Source organism: Drosophila rhopaloa, unplaced genomic scaffold (genome assembly GCF_018152115.1).
Source record: "Drosophila rhopaloa isolate 14029-0021.01 unplaced genomic scaffold, ASM1815211v1 contig_163, whole genome shotgun sequence".
NCBI classification, from domain to species: Eukaryota; Metazoa; Arthropoda; class Insecta; order Diptera; family Drosophilidae; genus Drosophila; species Drosophila rhopaloa.
In genome coordinates this window covers 4,068,349-4,079,289 of record NW_025335043.1, presented here as the reverse complement: position 1 = coordinate 4,079,289, position 10,941 = coordinate 4,068,349, and the positions used below count along the sequence as shown (strand labels likewise).

The window sequence follows — 10,941 nt, the reverse complement described above, 5'->3', positions numbered from 1 at the left end:
GGAGACACGGCCAAGTGCAATCCAACTGATAGTCAAGACTTCATAAATTATAATTTGCCTTGGCCATAAATAGCCGCCGGCAGTCTTGGACACTTTGACTACCGATTATAATCAATCTTGGAGATGGATTTTGCCCAGACAACGAATGTGGCATGCCACGACTAAAATGATAGACGCTCAAAGCTTTGGTAATTTAAAACGAGCTGCACTCACCTCGAGTGAGTCTATGTCTCTGCTTTTTTTCTTCGGACAGGGAATGATCACGCAATGGATCTGGCTCTTCTGCTGGGACTTGGATAGTAGCTGTGAACTCTCCACTAACATGTGTCCATGTCCATGTCCAGTCTTTTGCAGTGGCTGTTGCTCCTGCGGCAAGATGAATTTGAATGGTGATCGGTGCACTGGGAAAAAAATAAGGACCTTTGTTTTAGATATCTAAAAAAGAAGAAAAACATAAAAATATCCCTTAAATTATTAAAAATAATTTATCTTGCATCCAGATCACCTAGCAATAAGACTTAAGGTGTATTATACTTTGTGAAAAAAAGAAAAAATTTTATAGCATTTTAAAATGTTTTTTCTAGTTTTGAAAAAACTAATTTCAAATGAAAATGTTTATGTTTTTATCACACCATTTAAGTTTAATTTTCACACCTTCTGGAAAAGGGTTTATTTTTAGAAATATCTCGATCCTGTTTCTTCCAGTGTTTGCTTGGCTGGCATGCAAAATAGGCGCATGCAACATGTGTCTCCGCGTTGTCTGGTTGTCTGTGCCCAACTGCGACACGCATTTATCTGAGGCATTTATCACGCATGGGGCAGCGATCCACTCCCTGGACTCTAGACCCTGGACTGTGGCCACTATCCACCGGCTTCTGTCTCCTGTCCGTTGTCCAGTGTCCAGTGGATGGCGAGATGGCAGCCATATCGGGTTGCTTCTGCTAGATAAGTCGAATGCGATATGCGTATCTCATAGATTTGCCACAAGACGTCAGTGGCTCCGTCGCTTTTCTACTGGCTATTTTTGGCCCTGGCTTGTTGTATAAACAATTTGTGGCTTTTCCTGTTGCGGCACACGTTCGTTAATTTTTTCTCCATCTCTGTTAGTTTTTCTCCGTCTGTTTTTGCATTTTGTCTAAACAAATCTCGATTGATAATTCTGCATAAATTATGCGAGCCAAATGAAATGAGCTGGGGCCCAACTGCATCTTGGAGCGGATACGGGCATTCCTGGCCAGATCTTTATGTGACAGGATCAGAAAGGAAACAGAGAAAGAGATGGAGATAGGGGGCACCATCAATTGATTTGCATTTTCCGGTTGACTAAGGGGAAGTTGCAAAAATAGTTGTTGCGAAATCTCTGAGTATCTCACAGATCTTTGGGCGTTTCTCGGATTACTTGATTTAGAGTTAAGCCACTGGGAAACATCCTTCGAAGCTATATAATTTTAAATAGTTTAAAGTGTATGTAAGGGAATGTAAAAAAAAAGAATTAGTGAAAAGTGGTTTACCAAATGATTTTTACATAGATAGATATAGTGTTTATATATATTAGTGTGACAATAAGTGTTGAACCAAACCAAAACAGTTCCATGCCAATTTATATTAAATCTTTGAGAATATTTAAAGATCTAAGCTTTTATCTTTCCCATGACTTTGGATGTGTTTATTGACTATTTGAATTGATATTATTGAAACACCTCGAAATCATTGAATACTTACTTATTTTAGTTTGATTATATAAGAAAAAACCGTTTCCTAAATTTGATAGAATTTAAAAAAACTTTATTCAACCATAATTTTTGTATCTTTTTTTTAATCTCGACACTTTCTTTTAGAATTTCTCGACACTTTACTTATGATTAGATATGGAAGGTCCGGCAGTTTCTCAGATCTCACAGCCCACTTGACGATTTCCCGAAGCTTTCCCAGACTGCAGATGCATTAGCGGTGATGTGAGGAAGGCAAAGCTGCGAGATACTTCTCATATCGGGGGAAAAATCACAAGTCAGCACAGCGTTCACACACAGACGGAGTGATGTGTTAAGGTACAAGTTATAAGGTATTTACTTACTGTGCCATTGCCATTCGATTTAAAGTTAACCTTTGGGCGGTGGCTGGGGCACAAGGAAGGTATTGTGCCATTGTGCCCGGTTCTTTAGTCTTTCGTCTTCGGACTTCTGGTCCATTGTGTGCTCACTTCCGCTGCTGCCTTTCTTCTCATCATTCTGGTTCTCATTGCATTTAACGCTCATTTCTGGATTCATTATTTATTGTGATTCCTCTAAAAACGAGTAGCCGAGGACGAAGAAAAAAGTGTGAAGCTGGATGAATGGAGAACTCCTGAACAATGGCCCAGTCTTTCCGGTTCCAGTACCAAATACCGAAAGTATTCTTTGCACATTTCGGAATATGATTAATTGCCGAGTCAATTGATATTTTATTGGTCTAGGAAGTTTCCTCCATCTCAATCGTTGCGGAAGTTGCATTTGCACCGGAACTGTCAGCGGCTTAAGGTTCTCCATCCCTATAACCTATTCCTCGCTAGGTCTTGTTAAAATGTTTGCCTCCAATGCTGACAAATGGGTTGTGCCGTCGCTTATGAGGCGGACAAACATCAATTGGAAGGGCAGCTGGTAAGAAAAAAAAAATGAGGAACAACAACAGGGGAAAGATTTAACAACACATGAAACGAGTAGCCGACGTCGCGACGGGCAAACAACAGGGCCAAGTACAAGACTCGAAAATCTTTAACCCGTTGCAACTAACAAGTTTCTTGTTAAAACAACGTCGTCGGGGCCAATAAAACAACAACAACAACAGCCACTACGGTTGAGAGGGAAGCGGCGCTTGCGCACCCATATTGAACGTTGCCAACATATACGCACTCGGATATATATGACGACGACTTGATCAGCTGTCCGTTCCCATAAGTCACTTCCCACCGACTTCGGGCTCTTTGTTTGGTCAAAGTGCGTTCCGTTTGCCGTTCGGATTGCCAGCGATTTTTCTCATGTCTGACATTATTCCGGGAAATAGAATTTAAGCAAAATTAGGCTTTAACATAAAATGGGGAACTTGCCGACTTTAAGATACAAACACAAAAGTTTGTTAAAAGATCTACATATCTATCTACAAGCACTCTTAAATTATTACATAAATAACTTAATTAAAAATATTGATCTTACCTTCCTATATCAACAGTCAAGTGTTTTTTCAAAATTAACGTTGATTTAATGTTAATAAGTTTGGAAATTAAGCACCTAAAAAATAAAACCACCTATATAATGAGCCTGGTAAAAATATTTATAAAATATATTTATTGTTAAAATTAACTTATGCTATTATGCGTAATTCTTTTTAAGAATTATCCATTTTAGAATTGTAAACAAAAGGCAATACTACTTTTAGTGTTTTTAATAAAAATTTAATTTAATAAATTATAGCTTATAAGTCAAAGTAACATAGCCATAACAACAGTTTTTTAAAAACCCAACCACCAAAACCATTAGAAACTCTCTAAGATGAAATTCAAAAAGCCTCAAACTCTCGATCTTATTTGCATTAATGCTTTGGCACTGTGAAACGACGGTTGTCGAGGGCCCTTCTCTAGACCCTGTTTTACCTAATTACACACAAAGTTGCCCCTTCCACCTTCAATTCAGTGTCTCTAATTGTTTAAGTGCTTTTAGCGTTTGGCTAAACAATTTTCATATGCAACTCGGGCCACATTCACACTGCAAACAAACCTTTAAAGTTACTGTAAAGCATAAAGATATGTGCGTACCTCGCCTTTATTTTAAAATGTTGTATTTGGGTTTTATTGCTGGGAAATTCTCACACATTGTCGCAAATAGAGAGGGTAGATCGAGGCTTTCCGATGTGTAACGTGAGAGCTGGATGAAAAAGATTGCGGCACCTGCATCGCCCAGCTTGTGGCACACATAAAAATAAAAACGCAAACTTCCGTTAGCTGCATGTGCCACAATCACAGTGCTTTGGATCTGGTTTACAAGAGGAAATTACTTAGTTTTATCCTATGTAGAGCAGTTTGGCAGTTTACGAGCCAACGATACTTTCCTTCCAAGCCGTTTTAATAGGATTTTATATACAATTTTTCAACAGGCATTTAAATTTGTTATTAAATTGCGGTAGAGCCTTTCTTCGAACAAGTCAGTTAAAATGAAACTTCCAGACACCATCAATAATTTAAACGACTCACACTTTTTACTATATTTTGATTTGTATTCCTATTTTATGATGAGAAAGTTCGAAAATGATTTTTTTTTATGTGAGAAAAATCGATTTTTTTAATGTAATTTAAAGTGAAACTACTTAACTACTCAAAATTACACGATAATAAAAAGTTTCTTTCATTTCTCCATAAACAATTATTATCAAATTATGGTTCACACTTAAATTTCAAAGCAAAGTTTAATATAGTTGCAAAATGATTTCCTACTTATGCTTAATTTACAAAATCAAAACATCAACTAACAAATTTTCGATTGAAGTCAATCTTAAAGCCTTAATTTCGGTCTGCTACCAAGGAAATTTCTCTGAGCTTCTTTTGCTTTAAATTTTATATATTTATTTGTCGGCAAAGGCAACAAATCAAATTCATAAAATGCATTGGCCAGGCAACTATTAACAGTTGCCCCGGCTTTCAATACACAAAGTTGCCTCAAATTTGGGTAATATATAAATTTAACAAGTTTACTTATTGGTTAGTTCATGGGAGATAAAAAGGCAGTCGAAAAAGATTTGCATCTCTGTATGATAAATAAATTTTGTGTGCGAAATTCTCGGAGACGGAAATATGCCAGTTATGTCAGTGGTAGAAAAGAGTTGAAGAGGAGGGGGGAAAGTGGAGGAAAACCGCATGCCATAAAGCCCGGAAAATGTGCCCCACCCCGCTCCTCTGAAACCACCACATATGTTGGCACAAAGTTATGGCCATTTAAAGTTGATTTTCTTGTTGTCAATGTTGTTTATTTTCTCCGTTTTTTTTTTTTTCTTCTGTCTACTTGTAAATAGTTGTTTGCTCTGCATGCCAAGAATGAGAAATGCATCTCAAATGTATCAGATGACACAATATTTTTGGGAAATACTTGAGGGCAACACTTTCGTGTGTGTTCAAAGATGTCCTTGGCTGCGGTGCATCTCGCAGATACACAAATATCAATTTCAAGTGCGTCACTTTTTGGTATGTAAACCGCACTAAAAGGCTCCACTTAGGCCAGGACATGTCTGCGGCCCATAAATATACATCTAGCTCTTATTCTGCGGAGGAGTGTATTTTTTATGGAGTCTTAATTATGCCATGGCACTTGAGCTGTTTTAGTTTTCTAGTAGTTGTAGAGTCTTGATGGACGACAGCATTTCGTTGAGGACGTGCGGCCTGTTCGGCGGATGAGTTGCAATTGCCGGAGAGTGGTTCTAGAACCATGGACCCCGCATAGCCAGATAAATGAGTGGGAATTATTGAGTGGAACTCGTTCTCCACCAAGAGAGAGAGAGAGTTGGAAATGTATATTTATTCGTAGCTCTCACAACCAGTTCCGACTACCTGCTAGCTGTTTTATCTGAGAGAACTCGCCTTCGCAAGGCCGTCTCGCATTAGCCACGCTCTTTTTGAAAACCGATGCAGCTGCCTGCCTGCTAACCACCACCATCTATACCGCTCCATCGCTCTACCGCTCCATGGTTTTACCGCTCAAACACCCCGGCAAAAAAAGGCAGCCGAGGTATCGTTTGTGCAGCAGTCGCTTCGTAAAATCAGTGTAGTTCGTTGCCTCGTCGTGAGCGGTTGTCTGCCTGCCATATAGAGCCAAATTCGACTTTGTTCCTCTCTCTTACCAGAGTTGGTAACACAAAATACGTAAACCTAATACGAAAACCGAACCGTCGAACGCCTAACAACAACTTGAAGCGTGCAGTCAAAGCGAACCATTGGATTATCGCGCACGTTTCTCAAACAATCTGCAAAAAAAAATACAAAACACAACAAACCAAATTTTATTTTGACAAACACACATGTTTTAGTTAAGCAAATGTGACAAAACATAAAATTGGCTACAATACGAAATTTCCAAAAGTGAAACAGTGAAAACTCAAACACATCTCACAAACAAAACCAAAACACTGCATTTTGCATTTTAAGTTCTGTTCATCAACGATTTGATCTGCTGAAAACCACAAATTGTTCCCAAAACAATCTTCAAAGAAAAAACAATAGGTAAGTTTCAATTGTGGCATAAATTGTGCAAAGTTTGAACGAATAACTAAAGTGGAAAATTGTGACAAAATGGAAAACTAGAAATTTGTGTTAAAAAATGAATTCTAAAAAGTTTAAGCCAAATAAAGTTAAGCTGGCTGAAAGAAAGCATTTGATTAAATCGAGTTGTATTTTCCTGAATGTCTTAAAGTTTGATATATTAGAAAATGTAAATTTAGTTCCAAAAATATAATTATTTTTATTAGTTCCTGCAACCAATTAAAGAACTTAAAATACATTTTTCCACAAACCAATAAACAACTAAGTCTAAAAATATAGTTGAGATGAGATACAAGTGAAAACGTAAAATAAAATGTTTGCTTGTAGAACCTCTAAATTTTAATCAATAGAAACAGTTCCACGAAAATAGGCTAATTAACCGAACTCAACCAGAGACAGAAACTAATTTTGAAATCTTTTTCTCGTTTGTCTACCCGCAGCACTATGGAAAACTGAAAATCCAAACGAAAACTCCAAACGAAACGCAACAGCAGCACAGTGAGCAAACTGAAAAACAGAAAATAAAACAGAAACAGAGATCCCAAGATGCAGCGAAACATGTTGATCGCATTCGTGGGCATCTGGTGCATTTTGGCCAGCATCGGAGTGGAGCCTGCGGCTGGATTGGCCAATTGCCCGCCCGGCTGTCAGTGCGATGATAATACCTTGGTGGTTCAGTGCGGCGAGGGCCAGCTGGACGTGCTGCCCATCGCCTTGAACCCCTCCATCCAGCGACTGGTGATCAAGAGCAACAAGATCAAGACCATCGACTCGTCCATCCAGTTCTACGCAGAGCTGACCTTCCTCGATTTGTCTTCCAATCACCTGATGACCATCCCACAGCGCACTTTTGCCTACCAGAAGAAGTTGCAGGAGGTGCATTTGAATCACAACAAGATTGGCCAGATCAGCAACAAGACTTTTATTGGTCTGTCGGCGGTGACTGTTTTGAATCTGCGTGGTAACCAAATTTCGGAGTTGCACCAAGGCACTTTTACGCCGTTGCTGAAGGTCGAGGAGCTGAATCTGGGCGAGAACCGCATTGGCTTCTTGGATCCCAAGGCTTTCGATGGACTCTCCCAGCTGCGTATCCTCTACTTGGACGATAATGCCTTGACCACCGTGCCCGATCCTGTGATCTTCCAAGCCATGCCCAGTCTGGCCGAACTCTTTTTGGGAATGAACACGCTGCAGACCATCCAAGCTGGTGCTTTCCAGGATCTGAAGGGTCTCACTCGGCTGGAACTGAAGGGTGCCAGTCTGCGCAACATCTCACACGACAGCTTCTTGGGTCTGCAGGAGCTGCGTATCCTGGATCTTTCCGACAATCGCCTGGATCGCATTCCCTCCGTGGGCCTCAGCCAGTTGGTTCGCTTGGAGCAGCTCTCCCTGGGACAGAACGACTTTGAGGTGATCAGTGAGGGCGCCTTCTTGGGCCTGAAGCAGCTGAAGCGTCTGGAGGTGAATGGAGCTCTCAAACTGAAGCGCGTGATGACCGGAGCCTTTGGCGGCAATGGTAATCTGGAGTACTTGAATCTCTCGTCCAACAAAATGCTTGTGGAAGTGCAGGAAGGAGCTCTCAGTGGACTGCCCCATTTGAGGCATGTTGTGTTGAAAGCTAATGCTTTGACTTCTCTGGCCGAAGGACTTTTCCCCTGGAAGGATCTTCAAACTCTGGATCTCTCCGAGAATCCACTGTCCTGCGACTGCCGCGTGATGTGGCTGCACAACCTGCTGGTTGCCAAGAATGCCAGTCAAGAGGATGTGTCCGAGTTGATCTGCGAATTCCCCGAACGTCTGCGTGGCGAGTCCCTGCGTCACTTGAATCCCGCTTTGATGGGCTGCACCCACGCTGATCCTCGCAAGCAGGCGCTGATCGGAGCTCTCCTGGTGGGATCGGCTGCCACGATTACCGCTTTGGCTTTGGTTCTGTACCGTTGCCGCCACAAGATCCGCGATACCATCAAGGGCGGTCTGTGGGGCAACTCGGCGCTGGGCCGCAAGGAGCGGGAGTACCAGAAGACCTTCTGCGATGAGGACTACATGTCGCGTCACCAGCACCATCCCTGCTCCCTGGGCATCCACTCCACGTTCCCGAATACCTACACGGCTCCCCATCATCCCGGTGTCACCCATCACTATGGTATGTGCCCGATGCCGGTCAATGATCTGGGTGCAGTGGATCCTCAGCAGAAGTTCCAGCAACTGGCAGTGCCCACTGCCACAATGGTCAGTGAGAAGAAACTGAATAACAACAAGGCCTTGGCGTCGCAGGGAGCCATCGATGACAGTGCCTCATTTGTGCTGCACATGAAGTCGGCCACCATGGGACGGGATGTCCATCAGCAGAATCCCCAGCTGAACCACTACACCAAGCCGCAGTTCTTGGCGGCCACGGCGACAGTGGGCGACTCCTGCTACTCGTATGCGGATGTGCCTATGGTGCACGGTGCTCCGTTGGGCGCCACAAATCAGCCCCAGTTGCGTCTCACCCAGGAGCACTTCAAGCAGCGCGAGATGTACGATCAGGAGATGGGTAGCGAGATTCTGGACCATAACTACATCTACAGTAATACTCACTACTCGATGCCGCTGGAGCAACTGGGTCGCAGCAAGACACCCACGCCACCTCCAATGCCTCCAGCTTTGCCCCTGCGGAATGGACTGTGTGCCACCATTGGACGCAGGTCCTTCCAGCATAAGTCCGCCTCCCAGAAACAGCAGCAGCAGCAGAACAACAACACCCTGCGTCAGTTCACGCACTGATCCTCGACCTATCGACGCAGGCAGCTGAGCATCTATGCTTAGTAGTCCGTTGCCCAACACTGTGATGCCAAAACCCCCCAAAAAATTCTCTCCCCCCTCCCCTCAGACACAATTAGCGTTTAAATAGACATAAGGAAAACATTGTAGTAGCTGTAATCGAAATACAACCTAGGCATTAAGTCAGAGAAAATCTTGCCTTGTACATACATAACTTTAAAGCACTCTTTCGAACCTATAGAACACTGAAGGATCTCCAATTCTATCAGCACTTTGCCACACTACTGTTTTCCCCCCTCCGAGCATAAGTTAATCGTAGTCCCTAAGATCAATTGTAAATTATATACGAGTTTAGATAAACTAAAGACAACAAAGCACTGAGAGTCATCGTAAGCTTAATTTTAACTTATTTAATTTATTGTTAAATGCAAAATCGAATCAAATGCAAACCACTATTTATGTATTAGTTAGAGAAGAAATTTATGCAAATTTAAGTGAAAAACAAAATATCAACAGAGAAAAAGAAAAATATATGCAATGAAAACAAAACTCATTTGAAAACAAAAATTACCACTGTGTGTATTCATTCTGCTCTTAATTTTGCAGCTTTTCCTTTCAGCCCGCATACATACTGCCGTGGAAATTTGCCTTTAATTAAACATTTTCAGTTTGCAACCGGCAACTTTTCCTCTGTGTCAATTTGTCTCGACATTTTCACTTTTTTCCCGTGGACTCAAAACTTTTGACTTTCAATTCAATTAAAAGTAAGTTGAGGGCTTGCATGTCGAGAGCCCCGAGGAGAAAAAAAGGCAGCAAAATTAATATACTATTATTCAATAGTAACAAGCTTGGAAACTTTTGCAGAGCTCGGCTCAAGCAGAGCGTGGCAAGTGGGAAAGAGGTTCGGAATACATAATTTTCAATTGAATGTGCAGGGAAAACACATGTGCAACTACATATAGTAGCTACCCTTGCTTTGTCACCTGCAATGCAGCTGTCGTCTGTCGGCGGACCAGAAAGTTGCCAACTCACCGTCGAAGTTTTCCCCCTCGAGAACCCTTAAGAACCCAACCCAGTGTTACAAACTCCAATTCACGGTTTTTTCCCTGCTCAATTTCAAGCCAAATCGAAACCTATTTAGACAATTACGAAAATAGAAATCATTTCAGAACTTCCAGTGCGCAATGTACGGTAATAACAATAAATAAATAACAAAGGCAAATAGCGACCAGAACCAGGCCCCCAATGGGCAACAATAAGGCGGCGAAGAAAGAGTCAAGACCAGATACTCAACCTCTGACTGATTTCTACTTGGAGTTGGTCCGGCGGGGAATCCATCATCAAATTTCGATTAAAAGGCGCGTGTACTCGACTCGAGAACGATTCAGATTCAGATTCAGAGAGAGAGAGTTGAGAGTCATTCGCACTATTCAAGCTTCATTAGGAGGCAAAGTAACGAAAACATTTTGATTTCGATCATTACAATTTCCTTTCATGGCCCCCAGTTGAGTGAAAGAGCTACCGAAGGGGCCGCTGGCAAGGGTTAGTGGATCAAGCATCGCGCAGCAAAAGCGAATGTAATATCATTAATTCGCCTCAACACACTCAGCTGCCCGATACACAGATACACAGATGCGATATGGCAGTAAAGATACGGAATCCAACATCGAGATACATTTACAGATTGTGGGCACCAAACTCATTCTGACGGACGACGATGGACGACTCGACGGAACCTGAAGCCAAAGGCAATAATTATCGAACCGAAAGCCGGTCTGGTCCAAATATTGAAGACTATTGTGGCCCATCTGGCTGGCCGATTGTATGATGACCATGTTGAAAATGCTCATTAAAGGTACTTCAGAAATTAAAGCATTTCACAATTGTTCCAAAAGCGAGAG

At 41.9% G+C, this 10,941-nt stretch overlaps 1 protein-coding gene across 1 annotated transcript; it reads left to right on the top strand.

The window, feature by feature from the left end:
- The first annotated feature begins 5,782 nt into the window (after positions 1-5,782).
- LOC108052829 (leucine-rich repeat neuronal protein 3) lies at positions 5,783-9,203 on the top strand. Its single transcript, XM_017135330.2, has 2 exons — positions 5,783-6,238; positions 6,718-9,203. Exon 2 carries the CDS (start codon positions 6,824-6,826, stop codon positions 9,041-9,043), a length of 2,220 nt encoding a protein of 739 aa, XP_016990819.2. The 5' UTR covers positions 5,783-6,238; positions 6,718-6,823; the 3' UTR covers positions 9,044-9,203.
- The last annotated feature ends 1,738 nt before the right edge of the window (positions 9,204-10,941 follow it).

What these genes read in the sequence shown, in the direction of transcription:
- LOC108052829 (XM_017135330.2), top strand. Translation starts at nt 6,824, where the DNA reads ATGCAGCGAAACATGTTGATCGCATTCGTGGGCATCTGGTGCATTTTG.